General features: G+C 39.9%; 1 protein-coding gene across 1 annotated transcript; it reads left to right on the top strand.

Annotated features, from left to right (window-relative positions):
* Positions 1-27,118, top strand: Ppp1r42 (protein phosphatase 1 regulatory subunit 42). The gene is made up of 7 exons (XM_048358675.1): positions 1-12; positions 2,504-2,784; positions 3,746-3,881; positions 5,181-5,297; positions 20,262-20,379; positions 22,807-22,935; positions 26,857-27,118. The coding sequence occupies exons 1-7, from the start codon at positions 1-3 to the stop codon at positions 27,018-27,020; spliced, it is 957 nt and encodes a 318-aa protein (XP_048214632.1). The 3' UTR covers positions 27,021-27,118.
* The last annotated feature ends 809 nt before the right edge of the window (positions 27,119-27,927 follow it).

Below are 27,927 nucleotides of genomic sequence, written 5' to 3'. Positions count from 1 at the left end.
ATGCACCCATGGGTATAATCTCAGCTACTCAGGAGGCTGACATCTGAGGATCACAGTTTAAAGCCAGCCCAAGCAGGAAAGTCTTACTCTTATCTCTAATTCTTATCTTTAATTAACCACCAAAAGCCAAAAATGGAGCTTTGGCTCAAGAGGTAGAGTGCTAGTCCTGAGTGAAAAAAGGTAAGGGATAATGCCCAGACCCTGAGTTCAGGCCCAGTACAAGAAGAGAGAGAGAGAGAGAGATAGACAGACAGACAGACAGACAGACAGACAGAGACAGAGACAGACAGAGATTTGGAACACTGGGATAATTCCCAGTATCGGGGGGAAAAGCAATAAAAAGGATGTCTTGGAGAAATAAAAATAGTATTATAAAAAGTATCATAAAAGATTCTGTTTCTGGCAGGCACCAGTGGCTCACACCTGTAATCCCAGCTACTCAGGAGGCTGGGATCTAAGGATCACAGTTTGAAGCCAGCCAGGGCAGAAAAGTCCCCATGAGACTCTTATCTCCAATTAGCCACTAAAAAACTGGAAGTGGCACTGTGGCTCAGGTGGTAGAGTGCTACCCTTGAGCACAGAGAGACTCAGGGACAGCGCCCAGGCCCTGAGTTTCAGCCCCACAACCAACAACAACAAAAAGTTTCTGTTTCTGATGATCCTTCTAAGTTCAGCTGACCAATTTCATGTTTCATTTTTGTTGCTTAGAGCTCTGTACTTCTTCATACAATACATAGACTGCTTCTTCTGGAGCATCCCTAGTTAAAGTTCTTTTGTCCTCATAGCAATCATTACTTCTTCACTGTGAATGTTTTCATTAAGGAGAAAGAAAACTGAGCCAAATGCCAGTGGCTCATGCCCATGATCCTAGCTACTCAGGAGGGTGAGACCCGGAGCTCTGGCAGAAAAGTCTTTGAGACTCCATCTCTACAAAATCTGCAAAAAGCCAAAACTATAGACATAACTCAAATAGTAGAGCACCAGCTGTGATGCCAAGTTCAAGCCCAGTATACACACACACACACACACACACACACACACACACACACACACACAAACCAACTAAAAAAAAACGAGAGAATGGCTCAAGTGGCAGGGCATTTACCAAGTAAATGCATGGCTCTGAGTTCAATCTCCAATCTCCAGCATTCCCTAACCCCACACACACAAAAAAAGAACAAAAACAGACTTTTAAAAAGCACCTTTAGGGGCTGGAAATATGGCCTAGTGGCAAGAGTGCATTCCTCGTGTACATGAAGCCCTGGGTTCAATTCCTCTGCATCACATATATAGAAAAAGCAGGAAGTGGCGCTGTGTCTCAAGTTGGCAGAGTGCTAGCCTTGAGCAAAGAGAAGCCAGGGGCAGTGCTCAGGCCCTGAGTTCAAGCCCCAGGACTGGCAAACAAAAATAAATAAATAAATAAAATAAAAATCACCTTTAATTTCTTATCTCAAAATCAGTGTTCATTATAATATATGTATATATATGCACATACACATATACGTATGCGTGTATATATGTATACATATATGTATATATACATATATTCATATAAATATACATATATTTTACCATGCAGAGATATCCACTTTTAGTTTTTTGTTTTTTTGTGTGTGTTTTTTGCCAGTCCTGAGCCTTGGACTCAGGGCCTGAGCACTGTCCCTGGCTTCTTTTTGCTCAAGGCTAGCACTCTGCCACTTGAGCCACAGTGCCACTTCTGGCCTTTTCTATATATGTGGTGCTGAGGAATCGAACCCAGGGCTTCATGTATATGAGACAAGCACCCTTGCCACTAGGCCATATTCCCAGGCTCTCCACTTTTAATTTTTAGGTGATGTCCTTCAGTCTTTTTTTTTAGGTATGCATTTATATAAGTTTACAATATTGGATACTATTTTTTTGTTTGTTTGTTTTTTGCTAGTCCTGGGCCTTGAACTCAGGGTCTGAGCACTGTCCCTGGCTTCCTTTTGCTCAAGGCTAGCACTCTACCACTTGAGTCACAGCGGCGTCACTTCTGGCCATTTTCTATATATGTGGTGCTGAGGAATCGAACCTAGGGCTTAATGTATACAAGACAAGCACTCTTGCCACTAGGCCATATTCCCAGCCCTGGATACTATTTTATTACCTAATTATGCATCTTGAAATCTATGAGATAGTACTAAAGAAACAAAAGGATATTTAGTGGCTTTATGGTATTCACTTCATAGCATTATCGTAGTATTTTTATTAATCCAATATTCTAGAATATCAGATGATTACTAATTTTCAGTATTCAAAACTATAATTTACTTCCAAACCTACAAAGAGATTAAGCCCTGCTTCATAAGTGAGAACAATAATTTTCTCAATAATTCAGCCTTCAGAGAAACCTACTTGTTTCTGAGGGAAGTTGTTAGCAAAGGGAAAATCTTAACAAATACAATTTGAGTGTTATAGTTAAAGAGTGCTATAGCCTCAAAGTTATCCTATAATCATTGTTATCTTATTTGGATGTACTTAGAACAGCAAACGATTTTTTTATATTAATCTTAGGAAATTTGTTATATGCTCAAGTGAAAAACTTGCAACTAAGTTTTCAGGAAAAACTAAATATGATTCACTTTTTTCTTTTCAGGATGACCTCTCTCATTGCAAAAGTCTTAGTGTCTTATATTTATATGATAATCGTATTAGTCAAATCACTAACCTGAATTATGCCACCAATTTGACCCATCTGTACCTACAAAACAACTGTATTTCATGTATAGAGAACCTGACATCATTAAAGAAACTGGAAAAACTGTAAGTGCCTTTAATATACTGTTAGTTGCTCATCATCATCCATGTACATATTTTATGTCAGCAACCATTCCCAGTCTCTGCATTTAGTTGCAAAAGTAAGTTTAAAGTTTATTTGAATGTTTCTCACATGTATTTTGTATAACAGGTCTTCATTTTTGTTCTTATATTATTAATATGAAATAAACTGTTAACTATGAAATATTCAATAATTTAGGCTTTAGTGCGTGACAATATTTTTTGGGAGGGTTGCTATAAATTGCACTATGGGGCTTTCGGGACACTTCACACATCCTCATATAGACCTAATGGTCAAAAATTTCCATGAAACCCAGATAAGTTCTGTACCTTTTAGCAAAACTCATCTCAGAAAGTGGAGATGGTTTCAGTTGGGCAAGGTTCACATCTATAATGCCAGCATTCAGGATATAGAGGCAGTATTAGGAATTTGACTGGGACTCTTTAAAAAAAAAGGCTTTTAGAATTGATAATCTTGATGTAGATTTGACTGTATGGTGTCATTGACAGCCTACAATAATTCCAGTTAATGAAGACTACAAGTCCCAATTTTCTCAGGTTAGAATAACTACCATGCTTCCCAAAAAGTAGGCCAGTGGCCTTGGAATGGGGACACCAAGGTGGGGTGAGGAACGCTAATTGAAATGCAGGGTCTAGCTTCCCACCTAGATCCCAATTTTCATCCCTGTTGGTTTTCCTATACCCTAATGTAAGAGCAGCCCTAGTAGATAGTTTAGTAAAGACAACTTCAATTAAAAACATTTTAAGGTGCCTTTTTTAGATTAAGTCTAAGAATACAATTCATGGTCATTTAAACCAACTTTTCACAGATTCAATATCCAAACCAAATCCCTGCCAGCTCCATTTGTTACTATTACACTTTTATCATGCTGAAAGACCCTGGTATTCTCACAAGGTCTATTTAGAACCACTCTATGTTTTGCAGGTATCTGGGAAGCAATTACATTGCTGTCGTAGAAGGTTTGGAAGGATTAGAACTGCGAGAGCTTCACGTTGAGAGTCAGCGGCTTCCCCTTGGAGAAAAGCTTCTGTTTGACCCAAGAACTCTTCATTCTCTGGCAGTAAGCCCCATTTAAATGCTTGACAAGAACCATAGTGAGCCATGAAGGATGATGGATCTGCTTGTCTGAGACTCCGAGGACCCAGTTGGTTTTTTGTGGGGTTTTTGCTTGCATAACATCTCAGAGTATGACAGTACCGTAAAATGGACTAGTACTGCCAGGCACTTAGCTGGATTCAAAGGGGGTGGGAGGAGGTTACGGTAAACTAAGCTTCTCATGCAGATGTTAACTCATAATTTGGGTCTTGCTGATTATCATGGCCTAAATTTAAAATTTCTGTGAAAAATCCTAAAGAAGAAGGACTGCACCATTAGCTGGGAACTTTCCGTTTTGTTTTCGATTTTGAACAAAGCTCAGAGCCTCCCAGTCTATGAGCCCCACCCACTGCCATGCTTTACCGCGTGGGCCACCCCTCAAGGCTAGCCTTTTTTCTAGTTGAATGAGGATTCGAGTTTTGAGGGGTTTTCTGCCCAGCTTGGGTAGGTGTATAGGCCTGAGTCACTAGAGCCCAGCTTGGGTTTGGTTTCTATGAGACCAGAGCTCACCCTATCACCCTGGCTGGCCTGGGACGCATTCCCCTCCTGCGGAGGCGGGGAAAGGGAGGAAGAAGGAAGGAAGGGACAAGAAGGGGGAGGGGAAGTGAAAGAGGAAACAACAAGGAAGGAAGAAAAGGTACCTGGGGACTGGAAGTTAGGTTCAAGTGGCAGGGTGCCTGCCTATCAAGTGTGAGATCCAGAGATCAAGCCCAAGTAAGTATTACCAAGAAAGAAATGTCACAAGTATTTTTAAAGGCTGCTTTTGTATGGATGCCTTGGTGTATGCAGGTAGATTCCTGGGCTTCCAATTTTAAGAAAACTTTGATTTAGTAGTCTCATATAATGTATCCTGTGTACTCACTAAAATTCTTATTATTTCAAGTGACTGTAAAGTGCAAACTAGAGAGGTAATGACAAAAATAAAACCCAGATCATGGTGGTCATGTTTCCGCTTTAGACAAACAAAGATAGAAAAGTATTTTTACCTGTGATAGTAGAAATCTTAGTGACAATTAGCACAAAAAGATAATTTGTTTAGACTATGATAAGCATTTTTCTAAACTGTGTTACAAGCAAAATGAGAAAGCAATACCATACATTAGAGTCCTAAAAGTTCAATTTGAAAAAATACAGAACATTGAAACAAAATCTCCATGTCTTTTGGTTTTCTTGCTTTAAGAGCAAAATAAACAAAATTAGGGATTCTAGTTACTACGTACGGTGTCTAAACTGTTTACTAGTGGTAATTTCTTTTTTATTACAGAAATCCCTCTCTATATTGAATATCAGCAACAATAATATTGATGACATAAGAGACCTAGAAATCCTGGAGAATCTTAACCACCTCATAGCAGTTGACAACCAGCTTTTGCATGTGAAGGTAGTATAAATAAAATTAATTTAAAATATTTTCCTGAATTATGGTTGGAAAACATGATTTGAAATATCTGTAATTTTAACACATGACTCTTTAGAAACTTCTGGAATTGTTATAAAACTATCTTATGATTTTCTACTTCTTAATATATATTTATATAATTCTTGATAGTCTAGTGCTTCTTCCACCAATAGAATAAAATTTCTCTGAGAAGGAGCTGTATGCTTTTCCCTTCTACATTATTTGTCCATCAAACTTTTCCTTCTAGAAATTAGATTTTTTTCTCTCCCAATTCTGATATCCCCAATGAGTGAATTTCTACAAACCATGATTCCACCTGAATGAATTTCTAAAAACTGTGATTCCCCCTCAACTCTCTCCTGGCTGCTTCTATATAAAGTGTTGAACTTGCTGTGCTCATCTACTGTCAAATGGTCCCATATCCAATCATCACTCATTTTTTCAAATATGTACTGAGCACCTACATGTTTGCCACATACTACCTCATAGAAGGAGGAAATACTCAGTTCCAGACCTCAAGAAAACTGAACAAGAAGTCAGATTACAATAGAATTCTGTTTTTGTTAAGTTTGGTAGCCCTACCATAGAACCTAGGGCTAGGAAATGCTGCCTGGAAAGTCACTCATATGCTGAGCTGTTGCTATAACTTTAACGTTTTTGGGCTGGCCATGGAGTAAGATGTGATAGAGTTTTCTGACATGAGGACCAAAGGACTTCTTTCTCCCGTGAATAGAGTTCATATAATCAAAATTACTTCCAAACAGCATTCTTTTAAGCCTAAAAATATTCATCTTAATTTCCAGATTTAGGTTATATTGCATATTTCCTTCTGGAACTGTCATTAACAATAGATAACCATGATATATATATATATACACATATATGTATGTATATATTTGCAAATGAATTCCTTAAAATACCCAAAATTCTTCTGAGTGGATGTTTACAATGTGAAGATCATAAGGAAGCACAACCCAGTTGTTTCAGGTTAAACACAAAACATATAAGGATTCTGAATTTTTTAAATGAGTGGTTGTTGGCACTGGAATTTGAATTTATACTTGCTATGGAGGTACTTGAGCCAGTTGAGCCACCTCACCGGTGCGCGCGCGTGTGTATGTGTGTGTGTGTGTGTGTGTGTGTGTGTGTATGTGTGTGTGTATGTGGGGGGGTTATTTTCAACATAGGGTTTCTCTTTATGCCTGAGCTGGCTCAAACTGTGATCCTCCTGTTCTGCATTTGTTGCTGGGATGACGGGCACGCCACTGCACCTGGCCACTGTGCTTCCCTTGTACCTTCAGATGAGCGTGTCATTAATTGAGAGAAGATCTTGCAAACTGTTATGGCCAGACTAGTCTTGAACCACAAACCCTCAATCTCTACCTCTCAAGCCAGGCTTGAGCCGCTTCACCTGGCTTCAAAATTAACAAGATGTTTTAGTTTTTCTATGATGCTCCCCTGTTTGTAACATACTATGACTTTCACAATAGAGTGTCTTAAATTAAATATACAGCACATGTGATCCCATTCAAAGTGACTGAAACTGGAGTCCCAGGGATTTGATCTGAGCAGAGAAGACCGGGGTTGAATAGAGAGGCCCACGCTCACCCACAGGGGAAATGGGAATGGGATGGTCAACCAAAAACACACTTGCCTTTTCTCAGAAAAGAATGGTAGAAAATACAAATTTCCTACACTGGCACCAATCTTAAGTGAGAGATAAGTATTTTCCCAAAGGTTTTTTCCAAGCAACGAATGGGGAATATATAAATACAACTTAAAGTATCCAATTACCTAGTGTTACAATTACCAATATTTCAAGTCTGATTCTACTATATTTTCAACTTTAAAGAGAGAAGAAGGGATTTTTGATAAAACACTACAGCCTTCAAATGTTTTCCTATTGCAGTTTTCCTATATGCTATTATGATAGTTACTTTACCTACAGTGATTTACTCCAGCTATATTAATAAGGCAAAAGCAGCATAACTGTGTAAACAAATATGACAATCAGCATCTGCATAACCAAATCCTCTTCATTTTAAGATTGAATGTAATATACCCTCCTGTGTGTTGCTTATTAGTTTCTGAACACTGGGCACTATTTTAGGTGCTTGGAGAAGAGCATCCAAGGTGCTAGGTTTATCATGATAAATGAAATGGGTAGGTTCTCTCCACTCAGGAAACTTACATCATAGTGGGACGAGGAAGGAAATGGCAAGAAAATGCATACGCAAAGAACACTTTAAAGGGGGGCTACGAATTAAACTGGATGATGCAACAGAAAAGGGCTCAGTGAATAATTTCAATTAGATCATCATGAAAGGGCTCTGAGGAAGTTACATTTCCCTTCATATCTAAAAAATGAAAAAGAAGCAAAGATCCAGGGTGAGAACATGCCAGGCATTAGTAACAGCAACTATGAAAGCTCTGAGGCTGAAGAGAGCTTGGCATGTCCAAGGAAGCAGGTCAGTTTACTATTGAGGGCTTCTAGAGCCTAGCTCAGTTTCTGACACACAGCAGATGTCCAATAAGTAATTGCTGAGTGACTACAGAAGCAGCAGTTAATATGGGACTGGAAAGAAGGGAACAGGCCCCAGATAATAAAGTACATAATTAAAAGTTTTGACTTTATTCTAAGTACAGTACAAAGTCATTGAAAGGACTATTTTAATAGGAATTTTTGTCTGCTATGTGAATAATGAGTTTCAAGAATTCCAGCAAAAATAGTTGGTGGCTGGGCTGAAAGGTGTGGTTCGCTTGGGTGGGGCATCAGCCAAGCCCTGAGCTCAAACTCGGTAGTAAGAAAAAAATAAAATAATGGGGGGGGGGGGAGAGAGAGAGAGAGAAAGAGGGGCGCGCACACACACACACACACACACACACACACACACACAGAGACAGGACAGCCAGAGACACAGAGAGAGACCCACACAGAGAAAAAAAAATGAAGAGAGGAAACAAAGAAAGGGAGGAAAGAAAAGGAGAGGAAGGAAGGAACTAAGAATGGAATGAAGGAAAGAAGGAAAAAAGAAAGAAAGGGAAAGAAAGAATGAAAGAATAGAAAAAGAAGCAAGCAAGCAGGCAGGCAGACAAGCAGTTAGGAAACTAAGAGAAGATGGTTGCTTTGAGATGAAGAAAAGGGGGTGTTAGAGGTATATTTTTAGATAGAGGTCATGGAACTTGTGGTGAGCAGGATGTAGAAATAAAGGGAGGGAAAAGTAAGAATCAAGGACGCCTTGTAGTTTTTGTGTGACAATGGTAGATTTTATCAGCTGCTGAGGAGAGGTAATGAGGAACCCAATTCTATTTGGACACTGAATTGGACTGGTTAGGTAGGCATCTGGAGTTCAACAGGGAAGTAAGATTGATAAGTTTTAGTATAATGGACTGAGTGAAAGAAGAGAAAAGTGAATAAGGCCAAAGCCAAGCACAGAAACACTTCAGACACCAGTTAGAAGAACAGGCTTAAGGAAGAATTGGTGATAAAGAGAAAAATGAGCTTCAATAAAGAGGAGTATGATCATTTGCCTAGAATAAAGTTCAGTAGTTAATATGAGGGAAGATAAGAGGATAATAGTAATATGTTGAATCTGGTGACATGCTTTGTGTATGTTTCATAATGGATGCAGGGGTTTTAATTTTCTTTAATATTATTTTTTTTTCATTTTTATTTTTTGGCCAGTCCTGGGCCTTGGACTCAGGGCCTGAGCACTGTCCCTGGCTTCTTTTTGCTCAAGGCTAGCACTCTGCCACTTGAGCCACAGCGCCACTTCTGGCCATTTTCTGTATATGTGGTGCTGGGGAATTGAACCCAGGGCCTCATGTATACGAGGCGAGCCCCCTTGCCACTAGGCCATATCCCCAGCCCAGGGGTTTTAATTTTCTTGTAGCCAAATCCACATAAGCTTCTTAGAATTTTTTTTTCCACACACTATGGTTTGCATATGACTGGTTCCCAACACAGCAGTGCTGTGGTAATGGAACCTGGTGGAAGGTTATTAGGTCTTGGGGAGCATATCTCCAGAAGGAATTAATAGAGGTAATGTTACCTTCCTTCCTTCCTTCCTTCCTTCCTTCCTTCCTTCCTTCCTTCCTTCCTTCCTTCCTTCCTTCCCGCCCTCCTTCCCTCCCTCCCTTCTTTCCTTCCTTCATCTTTTTCTATTTTTCTTTCTCTCTTTTCCTTTTTAACTTGCTTTTGCTACTACTGGGGCTTGAACTAAGCCCTGTCACTTCGCTTTTTTACTTAAGGCTAGCACTCTACACTTGAGTCCCACCTTTATTCCCATATTTTTGCTGGTTAATTGGAAATAAGTGTCTCATGCACTTTTCTGCCTGAGTTAGCTTTGAACTGTGATCCTCAGATCTCAGCCTCCTGAGTGTCTAGGATTTCAGGCGTAAGCTACTGGAACCTTGCAGGATACTATTTAAAGTAACAACAAAAGAACAAGAGAGAATTTAAAATACGGTAGGAGAAATTGAATATTCTATATAAAGCTTACTCAATAAAAATGAGGAAATCTCCAAGAAAGAACAAAAAGAAGATTTGGAAATAAATAACAAGGAGTCCTATAGAATTAATTCAAGAGTTCAAATATATGACCAATTAGAATATCAGAATGAGACAACAGTAAGCATTGAGGTGATTTGTGCTGATATAACAAAATATTTGACATTCAATAACTTGCAAGAATATAAATATATTTTCTCTCAGTTCAGGAGGCTAGGAAGTATAAGATCAAGCCACCAGCAAGACCAGGGTCCAGTAAGGGTGACTATTTGCTTCTATAATGGTACTTTGTTGTTATATGCTCTGAAGAGCAGAGACATTGTATCTTCCTGTAGCAGAAGAGACAGAAAGGGAAAACTCATTTATTTATTTGCGTGTGTGTGAGTACTGGTATTGGGGCTGAATTCAGGGTCTGGATGCAGTCCCTTAGCTATTTTACTCTTCCACTTGAGCCATACCTCCATTTATGGTTTTTTTTGTTCTTGTTTTTTAGCTAGTTAATTGGGGATAAGTCTCATGGCCTTTCCTACTCCAGCTGCCTTCAAATCTTGACCCTCAGATCTCAGTCTCTTGAGTAACAATTACAGAAATGAGCCACCGGTACTCAGGTTAGCTCACCCTCTTATAAAGCATTAATGCATTCACAAGAGTTCTACTCTATGAGTTAAGTCTCTCCGAAAGGTCCCATCTCTTAATATACTGTATAGCATAGATAATTAAATTTCAACATAATGAATTTTGGGGGATAAATTTAAACCATAACAATCAGGAAAATGAAAAAAGAAAATTAAATTCAAAAAATAATACAATAGAATAGGCTATGACTTAGTAACAAGGATCAGACGCACCCCCCAAACAATACCAATTAAAACCAGCCAAAATATGCAATTTTTCAGACATTGGACAACAGGTAGCCTAGACCTGTGTTTCATAAGAGAAGCAAAACAAATAAGGTGAGTACTGAAGTATTTTAGCTTTCTTCCTAAAGGCACCTTTCAGACCAGAAATCCAGGACAATAATAGCAGACAAGAAACATAAAAATATCAATCATAGGGGCTGGGGATATGGCCTAGTGGCAAGAGCGCTTGCCTCATATACATGAAGCCCTCGGTTCGATTCCCCAGCACCACATATACAGAAAAATGGCCAGAAGTGGTGCTGTGGCTCTAGTGGCAGAGGGCTAGCCTTGAGCAAAAAGAAGCCAGGGACAGTGCTCAGGCCCTAAGTCCAAGGCCCAGGACTGGCCAAAAAAAAATAAAAATATAAAATATAATATAATATATATATATATATATATATATATATATATATCTCATATTGGAGAAAATCCAGGCAAAGAATAAATAACAGAAATGACAGGAAGGATAGAATTTGAAGACAAAACTTTTAAAAAGCTATCGTGTACTATGTGGAATATAGAAGAATTATTAACACAAAAAGAAGATCAATTTTAAAAAGTGAAATTTAAAGCTGATAAAAAGTTCATTGGATTGAATGAAAACTGAACTTAAAGACAGCATTAGAGGAGGAATGGGAATAAGGTGGAGGGATGAACTTGCTTTAAAAAACTCCTCTCATATTGCCAATGTATGTTAACTCAAAAATAAAATAAAGGGGCTGGGAATATGGCCTAGTGGTAAAAGTGCTTGCCTCGTATACATGAAGCCCTGGGTTCGATTCCTCAGCACCACATACATAGGAAAAAGCCAGAAGTGGAGCTGTGGCTCAAGAGGTAGAGTACTAGCCTTGAGCAAAAAGAAGCCAGGGACAGTGCTCAGGCCCTGAGTCCACACCCCAGGACTGGCAACAAAAACAAAAACAAACAAACAAAAATAAAATAAAAAGATGCAGCATTAGGACTATCCAAACTGAAGCATGGAAAGAAAAAGAAAAGCATTTTAGAAACACCAAGTAAAGCTTTAATGACCTGTGGGACATTGCAAGCATTAAATCAGGTTTGTAAATTAAGTCCTAGGAGGAGAAGAGGAGTAAGAACAGAAGATACCTCTGGAGAAATGGCAGCTGTCAGCTCACTGAGTAGTCCCAACTGTTTAGAAAAGGGCAGCAAAACGGGAAGACTCACCCTTTCCTATTTCAAAATCAACTACAAATTAAGTACAAAGCCGAGTTTAAATCCCAGCATCTAAAATAAAAATCACATCTACATTTAACTGCTAAAACACAAACCTTCTAGAAAAAACTTAGAGGAGCCCTTGGAAGGGGGGCACTTCCACTCCCTGACCCTGGTCCTGCAGGGGAGGTAGGGGAGGGGAGAAGGACCACTGGAGAAAAGTGAGGGAGGCTGCATCTCCCCCCCGCCCCGGCCCCGGCCGCCCCCAGACCTCAGACCTCCCTCCCCTCAGTCCCCAGACCTCCCTCCCCTCAGACCACAGACCTCCCTCCCCTCAGACCTCAGAGAGAAAGAAAAAAAATTAAAGAAAAAAAAAGAATTAGATAAAGATTCCTTTTTAAATGTTCTAAAAAGCAGACTGATTAGACTATAAATTTCAAACATTTGCTCTTTGAAAGATGTTATTAATAAAAGAGGGCTGGGAACATGGTAGAGCACTTGACTCCTATACATATAGTCCTAGGTTCGATTCTTCAGCACCACATATGTAGAAATGACCAGAAGTGGCGCTGTGGCTCAAGTGGCAGAGTGCTAGCCTTGAGCAAAAAGAAGCCAGGGACAGTGCTCAGGCCCTGAGTCCAAGGCCCAGGACTGCCAATAATAATAATAATAGTAAATAGAATAAAATAAAATAGCAAGCCATAGGCTAAGGGGAGGTATTAGCAAACTTCTAACAATTTGTATCTAAAATACATAAAGCATTCTATACTAAGAAGACAATGTTTTTTAAATGGGCCTAAGTGTTCAGCAGCAACTTTACAAAAGGAGCTAGTGGGCAGTCAAACATAAGACACCATTGTTCATTGCATAATGTTCTGCAGCAAAAGGTAAAAATGTATTACAAACCAAGTGCATGGCCCAGAATTCAAACTCCAGTATCACCAGAAAAAAAAAAAAATGTATGTAGTGTGGATCTAGTGTGTCTGGGTTTTGTTGCTTTTCCCATTCTTTTTGCCTATTTAAGTTGTTTGATGCCAAATCTACTGGCATTAAACCTTGTGCTGTAGAAAAGAAACCTCTCATCCCACAAATGATGTCGCTGACATCCATTCTAGAAGACACCCGCAAGTAGACAGCTTTGTGCCACGGGGGAAAAGAAGTGGACATCATTAGAGGAAAACCACTGTAATTACAGGAGCATTTTTTAAAGCACTTAAGGAGACCAGCTGCTTTTACATGGACATCAAGTAGGTTCTGCAAATGCATCTATAGAAAATAAATGAAATAAGTATAGTTCTTACATAAAAAGTATAACTTTTAATTTATTGCTTTTGCTGACAATTTAGTCTCTAATAAAGATTCAAAACTTAAAATCACCATTCAAATTTATATCGAAAAGTCTTTAGTCATCCCCACTTTACTAAATATTATCAACACTGTAATAGCTTACACATTATTATGAAAAGTCTTGCTAGTCAATCTTGTACACTGATTTTGTGAAGTTCTATAAACTGAAGTATGGTAGTGATTTGGGTTTACGATGTCTATTAGCATGGAAAGCTCATTTTAAGTGTCTAAGAAAAATCTGGTCTAGAATGAACAAATAACTGAGTCTTAAGATTAAGACCTCAGGCTGGAGGCATGGCTCAAGGGTGAGAGCACCTGCCTCCTAAGCTCAGATCATGGAGTTCAAACTCCACTATTGCCAAAAAACAAAGATAGCATATTGGGGGCTGAGGATATGGACTTAGTGGCAAGAGTGCTTGCCCCGTATACATGAGGCCACCACATATACAGAAAACGGCCAGAAGTGGCGGTGTGGCTCAAGTGGCAGAGTGCTAGCCTTGAGCAAAAAGCTCAGGCCCTGAGTCCAAGGCCCAGGACTGGCCAAAAAAAAAAAAAAAAAAAAAAAGATTAAGACCTGACTAGCAGTGAGAAAGAATTAAAATGAAAGGAGTTTGAGTTCTTCAAGAAGAAAAGGAAAGAAAGGATTAGGAAATGCAGTGATCCTCAAACAATGACATGTCTTGAGAGTCCCTCAGGGTTTGCCTGCTTGGAAAGGCAAGTGAAAGAGACAAGGCTTGACTGTGATCGGGACACGGGAGTGCCACATGTCAGCAGCGACCTCAGCACCTCTGCCTTGAGCAGTCAGGAGTTAAGAACTGAAGAGGCAGGTTGGGAGACCATAATTTTGAGTAACATAAAAAAAAACTCTAGGAGAGATTTTGGGGTGTCTTTTGAAAAATTATGGACATAATGTCAAGTAGACAATTGGATGTATGAGGCCAGACTTAGAGAACAGATGAAAGAGAAGGTTTCAGCATATTGGTTCAGTAGACACTGAAGATGCCCCAAGGCACAGATAGAACATTCCTTTCCGGAAAAGGGTTAAAATAAAGACAGAAGCTGGGAAAGAGTGATTTTTTTTTTTTTGCCAGTCCTGTGGCTTGAACTCAGGGCCTGAGCACTGTCCCTGGCTTCTTTTTTGCTCAAGGCTAGCACTCTACCACTTGAGCCACAGCTCCACTTCCTGCTTTTTCTGTTTATGTGGTGCTGAGGAATCGAACCCAGGGCTTCATGCATGCGAGGCGAGCACTCTACCACTAGGCCACATTCCCAGCTCCAGGGCATTGCTTTTATGAGCTATATTCTCAGTTCTCACAAACAACTTTTAGAAAGTAGCCTGTATATACCCTGGGGGGTGGGTATGGCTAGAGATTTGTTACTTGTGAGGTCAGAGATTTAAAAAGGCACCATAAAGGCTGAACAATGACAGAAATATGAGGCCTTAAGTAAAGTGACTTACAGGGTAAGATGCTCTAAAGGATGAAAACTTACAAAGTTGGTGATTCGTAGTGTTTGGCTTGGTGAGCTGTGCCTCTTTGGTGGTTCCAGCAATGCCCAGTGGTAAATAAAGTGAAGGCTGTGAACTCTCTCACCTCCAAATGAGGCCTGAGAACACGCAACAGCAGCAGCAATTCAGACTGCAGCTACTTCCTCAACGCTGTCAAATTTAAACAAGATCCTTTGGCAAATCCTAATCACGAAAGGTAAAGAAATCTGGTGATAGTAGCGATGTAGAAAGAACAGTGGAAACAGAAATAAAAGAAGATCCCAAGATTGGAGATAGACTAAGAAAAAAAATTAATATTCTTTTGTTGAAAATGGGAAGGAAGGATGGAAGAGGAAGTGTGAGACCAGAGTGTACAGAAAGATGTCTCCTATCTCCCTCCAGAAAACCAGTGGCAAGGCGCCTGCGACCACCCAGGAAGATGGCGGAACAGAGTCCCAAATCCTGACCATCCGTGTGCCTGGGTAACGTCTGCCGGTCACCCATCGCAGAAGCAGTTTTCAGAAAACCTGTAGCTCACCGAAATGTTTCGGATAACTGGGCCATTGACAGCGGAGCTGTTTCCGACTGGAACGCAGGGCCCCAGATCCAAGAGCTATGAGCTGCCTAAGAAATCATGACATTAGCACAGCCCCTAAGGCAAGACAGGTCACCCCAGACCACTTTGCTACATTCGACTACAGGCTGTGTGTGGATGAAAGCAATCTGAGAGACTGAATAGAATAAGTAGTCAAGTTAAAAACTGCAAAGCTACAAGTGAACTACTTGGGAGCTATGATCCTCAAAAACAACTCATGATTGAAGATCCCCATTATGGAAACAACTCCAACTTCGAGCTGGCCTATCAGCAGTGCCTCCGGTGTGGCAAGGCCTTCCTAGAGAAGGCCCACTAGGTTAGCACTGCCCACAGCCAAGCCAACAACTCGCCCACTAGTCCTGTGCCTAAGTGTAGAATCTTTCCTTAGCCCCAGCCCCTGTTGTTTCTTCAGCTGACTCTTAAACATAATTGTAGGTGACAAATTAGTTTTATTTACCCAAGAAGTTAAATGACTTCTCATTTTCTCCTGATTACAAAACAGTGGAACAAGGAAATAGGGAAGAACAAAATACAACCCTGTGAAGTAATAATGACTGGAGCTCAGGAAGACCTGGACAGTATGGTCTACCTGGCATGTTGAATGCCTAGCATTGCCCAGTGCACCTGCTTACCTTGTACCTTGCTGACCTGGGCTCTTATAGAGTCACAATAGCTCTACTGATAGCAGCTCCTCTGCTCTCAGAAACGTTTTAACTCAGTTTACTCATGGAGCACACTTGTATGTTTAAGACAGAAGCAAGGAATGGTGGTGCCTGTAAATCCAGCACTAGGGAGGCTGAGGCAGGAGGATCATAAGTTCAAGGCCAGCCTGGGCTATAACATGCCTCAAAATAAAAAATAACACAAAATAAGAGGAAGACTGGTGGAATAAATCTTTAGTATTCTTACTACCAGTTGCTTTGTATTTAGTTTATTTCATGGGTGTTAGCTTATTTCCTCCAATTTGAGCCACTTTGCCTTTAAGAATTGAATTCTGTATTGGAAGTACATTTGTATGCAGGTTACCTTCAGTCAGTGGAGAGAATGTTTTCCATACACATGCAACTCAAGTGTCCAACCAAAACTGACCAGCCATGAAGTTTTAAAAATTGCAGGGTCCCATTAGGTTAGTGTGCTGTAATGATATGTTGGTAACTATTCTTTCATCAGCATTTAGTAACTTCCAGGCAAACAGGTAACTTTGGTGTACCATCAATTAGTTCACCTCAAATTACAAGGTTATTTCAGAAAAGATTGTTTTCAAAATAAACAACTACGGAGTTATATAAGATAAATCTTCTGTTGGTCTGCTTTGTTATTGACAAGTAAAAAGCATTTGCAAAAAAAAAAAATTAGTGGCAATGCCAGCATTTGAGGCAGAGGGCAAATAAGTTTTAGGTAAAACAATACATGGTTTCAGAACTCCTGTCTTTAACTTACAGGGCTCTACTTTAATGGCATTTGCTTTTGGTTAACGTTACTTTGGTTAACATTACATTCTCTAAGCAGTTATATAAAAATTAAATACTTGAATGTCTGCAAGTTCTTTGTGAGCATAGGTTTGATTGTTTATCAAACGTTGTGTAGGTTACTAATTTATAAGGTCAGATAACAGCTTATAAAACCATACAAGAATTTGAAAGACCATTTTCAATATTAACAGTTTTCATGTCTTCAAAGTTTGCTCAATCGATAAGATGCCCTAAAAAGTGCATTGCACAGTTAGATCTACAGTGATTTACTTCATTGGTTTTCTGATGACCATTTATCATGAAGTATAGAACCTTCACGATAAATGGGAGGAAGAAAAAAATGTGACATGCTCACGTCTTATATAAACAAAATATTTGATTTAGTAGCAAACTACTAGAGCCTGTCATGTTTTCTTATTTTCTAATTTATTCAACCTCTGCTCAGTATTGATTCTGACAAGCAGAGTGGCCCAAAGATAAATTTATTCATCTCCCAGTCTAGTCAGGAACAGCCAAAATGATAGATTTTTCCCAGGCACTCTGATGACAGGCAGTCAGGGGGGGTGACAAATGGCTGTCTGTAGATTTGGGGAGGACAGTTGGGCCCGACATTTCCGATAAAGATTGGAGCATGCCGGTCAAAGACAGGTTCATCAGTGGTCATCATTAACCCGGGAAGGAGCGGGGCCTGCTGCCGACACCCACGCGGGAGCGCAGGCCCTAGCCTGCAGGGGAAACAGAACGGGCCCTCGGGTAGTTTACAGCACTCTTCTAAGTGGTAGCATGACATGATCATTTATCAAACAGAGACTGTCCAGAAAAGTGTCTGCTTCCTTTAGTAACGTATTGAAGGGCGGGAAAGCGAAAGCATTTATTACAGACAGGAAGGCAATGAACAACCAGAGCGTATCCAAAAGGTAATCGTATTTCAGCACAGGAATAGTTTCGCCTTAAATAAACATACACTGGAGGGACTATGTCCAGAGTCATTTATCAAGTGAGGAATAATTAGCAAAATGCCAAACATTCTTGTTATCCTATCAATTTAAAGTTTTCACATTGTATTCAACACTGTATTATATCCAACACTAGAAAAAAGTGCAATATACAGTCCCTTCCTTAGGGTTTTTAGAGTAAGAGCAATACAGTGTGACTCTCACATAAAGTAATTGTAGCTGTTAGACACTGCTGATTAAGTGCTGTAGAGAGGGCAAGCGCTAGGGCCTTGGGCCGGGGGTTTAAATGATCATTCTGAAGAACGCTTTCTAATAACAAGACAGCTACTTGTTTGTCAGTAGGTCGATAGTTTCTTTCTTACTTAAAACTTTTGTCCTGTTGGTCAAAATTAAGAAAAAACCAATTATCTGAGGAATATAGCAGGGTAAGCAAAGGCAGAGAACTAACACATTTATTATATTGTTTCCTGGATCTTTCTATGCCATGGCAATTAATCTTTATTAATTAATCTTTTATAAGTGAACACATGCACACAGTAAGCAAGAGAACCAAGGAAATTTAGCATTGCCTTTAAAACATGAATTCCTGTATTTTCATAGGTCATTTATTTGCATCCCTCAGAGTATCACAGACCAAATCCTAGGTATAAGGCCAAAGGAAGTTAAACCACTCTTTTGAAGAAATATCTGTATTCCTGTGTTCACTGAAACATTATTCACAGTAGCCAAGCTATGGCAATATCCTGTCATTACTTTTGTTTTCAGAATAGAATTTTTTCAATTTAATTTTATTGTTAAGGTGATGTACAGAGGGGTTACAGTTACATATGGAAGGTGTTGAGTATATTTCTTGTCATACTTAAAACTTCCTCATTTTTTTCCCACCTTCCCCCCACCCCGTCCTCCCCTCCCACCCGAGTTGTACATTGCCCCACTGGTAAGGAAATGGAAAGACTTGTAAGAAATCATATTAAGTGAGGTGAGACAGACCCAAGGAAACATAAATTCCATGGTTTCCGTCGTTGGTAATAATTAGTATATGTCTAGGATAGTCCTAGCAGAGGATCACAATAGCTCAATAGCTATGCATATATGACCATACAAAATAAAGCTAAGCGAAATGAACTCCAATATATGGAAATGAGATTTTTCATTTTGTTATTCTTAATGTACTTTGTGAAATTATGTCTTTTTTCTTTCATATTTCTTTCCTGTGGTTTATCTCGCGTTGTCACTGTTTTTGATTTTGGTACCCTGGGTATCGTATATACATTTATCTGAATTAGGGAAGAGAAGGGGAACATCAAAATGGTGAGACAAAGAATAAAGGGTGAACCAATGCAACAGTGATATTAATAAGACAATATGTTGGAAATTAGCTAAGTCATTACTTGTTTTAAAAAATTTAAGGCAAGTCTTTGGGGTCTATCTTAGAAATGTTCAAAATATCTTTCATTTCCATTAAACAGTAGTTAAGATAACATTTAAAAAGAGAACGTCAGAAAAAGTGACAAAAAGACAAAGAACTGAAAGAGAGTAACATTGAATGGGAAAAGAAATTCAAATAGGGGGCTGGGGATATGGCCTAGCAGCAAGAGTGCTTGCCTCGTATACATGAAGCCCTGGATTCGATTCCCCAGAACCACCTATATAGAAAACGACCAGAAGTGGCGCTGTGGCTCAAGTGGCAGAGTGCTAGCCTTGAGCTAAGAGAAGCCAGAGACAGTGCTCAGGCCCTGAGTTCAAGGCCCAGGACTGGGGGGGGGGGGGGAAAAGAACTTCATATAGGGAAGAGGAGGTGGTAATGAAGGCAAGCTAAGAAAGCCAGCTCTATCATACCATCAACCTGTTTTCTCACATCAATTTTAACTGTACATCATGAATCATTCCTTCAAATTCCAACTATCTCATTTTCCTGTAAGCATGCAAATATATATGACATAATATAAAAAAACCTTACTACATATTGACAATTAAAAAAGAAATCCCTAAGCTCAAAAACATCAAGAAGCATATATAAAAGTGTATTAAAGTGATCTTTGGGTGATAAGTATGAAAGTGATTTTTTTCTCCTATTTTACAGTTTGATAAGGTTTCCACATTCTTCATAAAAGCCAAAAATACATCTTGCTTGCAATTCCTATTTTTTTTAATTCATTACTCCTTAGTTGCCTTTGCCTGTAAACTTTTACTTCCAGTAAGAGCAGGGTATCTTCTGCAGCATGACGTTTTCTGAGCTACCCACTGGTCAAGTTAAGAGTGACATGTCCTAGAACAGTTCTCTGATCCCTAGCTTAGGGCCTCATGTTTTGTCTCATTGTCACTCACTTCTAGTGAATAAAATAGTATTTTATTCAAAAGCTGGTTATTATGTATCTTCTAAGCCCCTAGCATTAAGTTAAGACTCCATGAAAAACAGTAATTACCTTTTGAAAAAGCACTTAGCTGACATGCTCAAAGTAGTGATCATTTTAAGATACCTGTGTCTTGCTTTCTCTCTAATTATAGGACTTGGAGTTCTTACTGAACAAGTTGATAAAGCTATGGAAAATGGATCTAAATGGAAATCCTGTTTGTCTCAAACCCAAATACAGGGACAGACTGATACTGGTGTCCAAATCGCTAGGTATGCATTCTATATTATTATATTAATTTGTATTTATGTGTACATTATTTGCATATGATTAGTATTTGTAATTATATATTTGTCAGAAATCTTTCAGAAATATAAATGTGACATCTTGATCTAGATTAAATTAGCTATTTTAAATAAGAGCAAAAACTAAAAATTGAGCAACAGCTCTTGGAAAACATCTGCTGTGCAGAAGTGAAGTGGCAGGCATTCTTTGTGTAAGGAGAACCTGTGGCTGTAAACAATGTGGGTGGGTCACAGCTGCAGGAAACTTGCTGACCATCCGCTAAACTTTCCCGGGCGCAAATCCTGACGACCCTCAGGAGACTGCTTCGCTCTTGGGTCTGTGGATGAAATTGATGGAGGTTTTCATTTCTGTCCGACCTTTGCCAAATGGCCCCCGTGGCTCTGGGAACGTAGGGAGCCCGGGCTTCCCGCCCTGGAGCCTGCAAACCAGAACCGGACCAGACCGTTCCCAAGCCCCCGACGCTGCTCCAGCGGTGCGGGGGCAGGGGGCGCAGCAGAGAAAGGCGGAACATTCTACCCAGCACACGGGCGAAGGCCTCCGACCTCCCCACGCAGCCGTCCTAGTCCTGGTTCCTGGGGCCACAGCGTCCCAGGCGCCCAGACGAAGCACTTCCCCCGCGGGGGCGGGGGTGCCGCTCGGCGGGAAAGCGCAGAGGTGGCGCGCACAAGGCTCTAGGTGCCCTTGCCAGCACCGCGGAACCCAACACTGAAACCTGCCTTGGTTGTTGAGATGGTCTCTGGAGACCTTCCCATGGCACACTGTGGGTGAGACAAGGAAAGGTGAGTGAAGTACATTGACGCAGATACAAAGAAGAGTTGTTCTAATTTATTTTGAATAATCTTTCTACAACATATTTTGATGACAAAATATATTTCCTGAAAAATAAAGAAAATAAATACAAGTCATAACTGCACCATAATTGATGAATAATTTAGCATATACCTTTCTACTCTTTTTGGTATGCCAATATATACACACACCGATTCTCTTTGGTTTCAGCTTTTCTTATTCTCTTATTCATTTTAAACATATTTTACCAAGAACAGTATTAGTCAGGAGAGAATAGGATGCAATTTTTACTGTGTATAACATTTGCCTTTTTATAAAATAATAATAGAGTTTGCATATGACTGTACATATGACTATAAAAGGGAGATCCTATAACCAATCGTTTGCAGTGATTATCTCTGACAGTAATGGGAAGAGTTCATATGTTTATAGTAACATTTTTTTGGGGGGGTGGGATTGAACTCAGAGTCTGGGTGCTGTCTCTTAGCTTTTTTTGTGCTCAATGCTAGCAGTCTACCCCTTAAGCCTTAAATCTACTTCCAGGTTGTTTATTTGTGGTTAATTGGAGATAAAAACATCATGGAGGAAAAAAACAACAATAATCTCAGACATTCCTGTATGGGCTGGCTTGAAACTGAGATCCCCATATATACAGATAGATAGATATAGACATATCTATATAGATATAGATATAGACATACCTATCTATCTATCTATATTTTACCAGTCCTGGGGCTTGAACTCAGGGCCAGAGCACTGTCCCTGAGCATATTTTGCTCAAGGCTAGCACTCTACTTCATGAGCCATGATGCCACTTGTGGCTTTCTCTGTGTATGTGGTACTAAGGAATCAAACCCAGGGCTTCATGCATGCTAGGGCAAGCACTCTACCACTAAGCCACACTCCCAGCCTCATGCATGCTAGGCAAATACTCTCTTACTAAGCCACATTCCTAGATCCCCTAAAGAGCTAGGATTACAGGCATGAGCCAGTACCACCCAGCTCATATTCTTTATGAAAAGCTTTGTAAACACTCAAGAAAGGGCTAGGAATGTAGCTTAGTGGTAGAATGCTTGCCTAACATGCATGGAGCCCTGGGTTCGATTCCTCAGTATCACATAAACAGAAAAGGCTGGACGTGGAGCTGGGGATATGGCCTAGTGGCAAGAGTGCTTGCCTTGTATACATGAGGCCCTGGGTTCGATTCCCCAGCACCACATATACAGAAAATGGCCAGAAGTGGCGCTGTGGCTCAACTGGCAGAGTGCTAGCCTTGAGCAAAAAGAAGCCAGGGATAGTGCTCAGGCCCTGAGTTCAAGGCCCAGGACTGGCCAAAAAAAAAAAAAAAAGGCTGGAAGTGGTGCTGTGGCTTAAGTGGTAGAGTGCTAGCTTTGAGCACAAAGAAGCCAAGGACAGTGCTCAGGCCCTGAGTTCAAGCCCCAGGAAAAAATAAATAAATAAATAAAACAAAACATGAATTATCTAAAATATGAGACATTTCAGCCTATGATGTAACTTAAGTTTGTGTGCCCTAAACCAGAAATGCATGTTTTTATTTATATATTCATATGTATACATTATATTTTTAAATATTTTTTCTTTAGAATTTCTTGATGGAAAAGAGATTAAAAATATGGAGAGGCAATTTCTGATTAACTGGAAAGCATCCAAAGATGCCAAGAAAACCACCAAGAAGATCACTAAGGATGAGGATGCAAACAACTCTTACCTAGGTAAGCACCTGCCCCTCCTGAGCTGAGAGCACAGTCCAGCAAAGAACAGTCTAACAAACAAACTGTCAACAAACACAAGGTTTTAGTTTTAGTTTTAAAATTTAGGTTTCCATTGTTATCATTGGTGTGGGTTTTTCTTGTGGGGGGGTTGCTTTACTTTGGGTTTGTTTGGCAGCACTAGAGTTTGAGTTAGGGTCTGTGCTTGCTACGTAAGTGCTCAACCACTTAAGGTGTTCCCCAGCCCCATGCTTAAGATAGTCTCACTTTTTACCTAGACAAGCTTTAGATATCCTCCTAACTATGTTTCCCACTGAGCCAAGATTATACATCAGCCACCAAGTCTCCAATTAACAAGCAAAAATGCTGACGTGGAGGCTTGGCTCCACGATAGAGCACCAGCCCTAAACCAAAAGCTAAGGGCTAGCAATGCGACAGAATGCAGAGGAAGAGAAGGAGATAGAGAAGGACAAAGAGAAGGACAAAGAGGAGGAGGAAGATGAGCAGGAAGAGGAGGAGTATGATACGGAGGAGGGGAGGAAGTGGTGGGGGGGGAAGAAGAGAAGGATGTGGTGGTTGTCCAACTCAACAACAAACAAACAAAAAACATAAATCCCAACTTGATTTTTAGAATGGACTAAGGAGTATAGCTGCCATTTCTCCAAAGAAACAGAAATGAGAAAATTATACAAGCAACCTAATTAACTCATCAGGAAATGTGAACCAAAACTATAATGAAATCAAATCATACTTGCCAAGATGCCAATTATTTTTTACAAAGGAAAATATGACTACCCTATGATCCCACAATGCAAATTCTGAGTACTTTTCAGAGAAAATGAAATGAAGGTTGCCAAGAAACACTGGCATACTGATCTTCGCTAACGGTCTATTCACAATCATGAAAATGTGCAGGCAACCTAAATTTCCATAGAAATAGAAAGAGATGTAGATAAAAAAAATGGAGTATATAGACAAAATAAAACATGGACCATTATTCAAGAATTTTTCACTGAGTATCAATAACAATCAACTTTCAGCATAGTGTGCTGTGCTGTCACGTGAGAAAAACAAATGGTTTATGATTTTACTTGTAAGGAATCTTGAAATGAGCTACCAAGCAGCCATTCCTTTAGATTCCTTTAGTGAAGCTAGAAAAAGTCTAGAGATATGTTTTACAACACTGAATTTGAAGTCAACAATGGTATTTTGGATACTTCATTATTTATTAATTTTGGCCAGTCCTAGGGTTGGACTCAGGGCCTGAGCACTGTCCCTGGCTTCTTTTTGCTCAAGGCTAGCACTCTACCACTTGAGCCACAGCGCCACTTCTGGCCTTTTCTATTTATGTGGTGCTGAGGAATCGAACCCAGGGCTTCATGCATGCAAGGCAAGTGCTCTACCACTAAGCCATATTCCCTGTCCTGTTTCAGATACTTCAAAAACTGGGTAAACAGTGGGTCTCTTTTTTTTAGTTTCCTTCTAATTTTTTGTTGTTTTGTCAGTTGTGGGTCTTGAATTTAGGCCCTGAATGCTGTCCTTGAGCCTCTTTGTGCTCAAGGCTAGCACTCTACCACTTGAGCCAAGGCACCACTTCCAGTTTTTTTTTTTTTTTTTTTGGCCAGTCCTGGGCTTTGGACTCAGGGCCTGAGCACTGTCCCTGGCTTCTTTCCCGCTCAAGGCTAGCACTCTGCCACTTGAGCCACAGCGCCGCTTCTGGCCGTTTTCTGTATATGTGGTGCTGGGGAATCGAACCTAGGGCCTCGTGTATCCGAGGCAGGCACTCTTGCCACTAGGCTATATCCCCAGCCCACCACTTCCAGTTTTTGAATGGTTAACCAGAGATAAGAATCTCACATGACTTTTCTGCCACAGCTGGCTTTGAACTGCAATCCTTAGATCTCAGCCTCCTGAATAGCTAGAATTACAGATGTGAACCACTGCTGCCCGCCCTCCTTGTAATTTTTAAAACAGTATACAAAATGTGGGCTGATGACTCACAACTTTATTCCTACCTACTGGGGAGGCTGAGGTTCCCGGGTCATGGTTCAAAGCCACCTGGACCAAGAGAGTCTATAAGACTTCGGTTCACAAGCAAAAATGCTGGAAGTGGAGATTTTGTTCAAGTGATAGACCACCAGCCCTATGCAAAAGACCTAAGAGAGAGCATGCTGGCGAAGGGGAAATGGAAGAGGGAGAGGAGTGGGAGGGAGCAGGAGGAGGAAGAGGAGGAGAAGGAGGAGAAACAGAAGGGGAAGGAAGTTGAGGAGGATATGGAAGAGGAGGAGGAGGAGAGGAGGCGGAAGGTAAGGAAGAGGAGGAGGTAGAGAAGCACAAGGAGGAGGCACAACCCAAAACACTGACTCACCTAATTCTAAAAGTGGCCTAAGGATTCGGGTTAACATTTTTCCAAAGACATAGAAATGGCCAAAATGTACGTGCCAAATCAAGTCATCTGGAAATACGAACCAAAACGATGAAGAACTTCACATTCTACTTTCCAAGATAGCTGTAATTTTAAAAAGGAAAGAAGCAAAATAGAGGCAACAAGGTTGGCTAAGAAAATGGCACCCCTATCTATTGTCCATGGGAGTGCAAAATAATGCAATGATTATGACAAAGTCTATGGAGGTTCCTCAAAAAAGGAACAAAATGGGGGCTGGGAATATGGCCTAGCGGTAGAGTGCTCATCTCGTATACATGAAGCCCTGGGTTCAATTCCTCAGCACCAGAGATACAGAAAAAGCCAGAAGTAGCGCTGTGGCTCAAGCGGTAGAGTGCTAGCCTTGAGCAAAAAGAAGCCAGGGACAGTGCTCAGGCCCTGAGTCCAAGGCCCAGGACTGGCAGAAGAAAAAAAGGAAAGGAACAAAACATGACTCCCAGATGACCCTGAAGTCTCAATTCTGAGTATTATTCAGAAAAAGATGAAGTCAAGATTGCCAAGAAACATTGGCATATCTATGTTTGCTAAAGCACTTGTTCACAATAGCCAAGATGTGGGAACCTGAATCTCCACAGAGAGAGAGGCTGATGAAGAAAAGCATTTTATAGATAAAATGAAACACAGCACTGACCAGCTGCATTGTGGACTTAAGAACAGTAAGACTCTACTGCTTTGCAATTCCCTTCAGTGTGGGGGGAACCTAGCAAAATCTACTGATAGGAAAAGATGTGACATATAAATAATTTCATAAGTAAAAATGAATGAGGAAGTAAAAATATATCATGAAACAATTTAAAAAGCTTACAATGTATTCAAATATATTTTCAAATAGATTCTTGGCTTGCTATATTGAAAATAGAATTTAAGCTCAATTAAGTTAAAGTGCACAGTGAGCACTCTCTGCAGTAAAAAGTCATCTGACTATTTTTCAAGAATACTTATTCTTCCTTTTCCTCATCCCCTGCACATTTGCATCCCTTTTTAAACAGTGTTGTCTTTTAGGCTTAAAATAAGTGGTACCTTTGGATACGTGTACATAATGTACAATAATTTTATCCTGTGTGTGCAGCAAAACCACATACTGTATGGTTTGGTTATGAAAAGGATATTTTGTTTTCTGAAGAGAAAGGAAATACATGAATTAAAAGCTATAGGATACATATTTTTAAAAACCTCCAGTAAAACACTTGGAAAAAATGAACTCAGAACAGCAAAATTCAAGGCAGTTAGTATTTATATTGGTGTTAGCCTGCCCATTTTATCTATTAAGCATTGACCATAAATTACAGGATTTTATGTATAAAGGTCTATTGTGCTTTTTCTTGGATATTTCATAACCAGTTTTACTGTTGAAACATTAAGTTTTTAAATTCTATTTCATAAAATGTAATTTAAGATGACTTACAGTTACTTTTTTTTTTTTTTTACAATTTATGTATTAGTTTCAAAGCAAGCTGCTCTTCATTCTTTGTATGCTACAGGTAACTTTGAAACAATGCATCACATAGTTCCTGTTTATTACCCACATGTGGGTAAGCCAAAATTAGTCTTTTTCTCTGACATACAGAACTACCTTGCAAATAGAAATGCATCTTCTGAAAGTTCTCTAGAAGATAACTCTACAGCTACTGAAGATATGGGGTAGGTTCTTTCAAATATTCCTATGATTTACCGTTTTTAAAGAGATGAGACCTATTGTCAGCAGTAGGAGAGGCTTTCCATTTGTCTTCTAGTTCTCTGTTTTCAGTCCTTCTCGGCCAAACATACATATACATATACATAAACATATACACATACATATACACATATGTATACACACATACACGCACACAGAGTTCACTGGTTATCCCAGATAGTTTGTTCAGGAAGAGCTGGGAGTTACACACTAGATACACTCCCTGAGCTAGGGCGGGTGGCCTGGGCAAGTCCCAGGAGAAAAGCTGTCTGAATGATGAGAGATCTTTTTGTTTTCTTTTTCTGTACTGGGATTGATATCCAGGCTTTCTGCTTTCCAGGCAGTGCTTTTTTGCTTCAGTAGTTTTTCAGATAGCTCTAGATTACCAGGATTAGAGTCAGAACCTGTGAGTCTGGAAGGTACTTTATTTGGAAGTCTTGCCTCTTGCTCATTCACAATAAAATGAGAGATGTATGGGAATTTGCTTTACTTTTTACCTATGACATACATTATCTTTATCACTCAAACCATAGCCATTTTGTCCACAGCACTATTGATAACTTCTGGAAGATTTATACTTGGCATCAATTCCACAACAGTGTCCTTGATGTCTTTTTTTCTTTTTGGAGCACTTTGAAAAGTTCTGCATCATAAGGTGGGAAATAAAACAATAAAAATATGCACAGGCTTAAAAAACAAAGTTGGTGAATTCTAGCTGAGTACTGGTTGCTCACACCTAAAATTCTAGCTATGATCTGAAGATAACATCTGAAGTCAGCCCAGACAGAAGTCTGTGGGTCTCTTCATCTCCAATTAACCAGCAAAAAGCTGGAAGTAGAGGTATGGTTCAAATGGTAGAACACCAGCCTTGAGCAAA

This window comes from Perognathus longimembris, chromosome 12 (assembly GCF_023159225.1).
Source record: "Perognathus longimembris pacificus isolate PPM17 chromosome 12, ASM2315922v1, whole genome shotgun sequence".
Taxonomy (NCBI): domain Eukaryota; kingdom Metazoa; phylum Chordata; class Mammalia; order Rodentia; family Heteromyidae; genus Perognathus; species Perognathus longimembris.
This window is presented reverse-complemented; position numbering and strand designations above follow the sequence as displayed.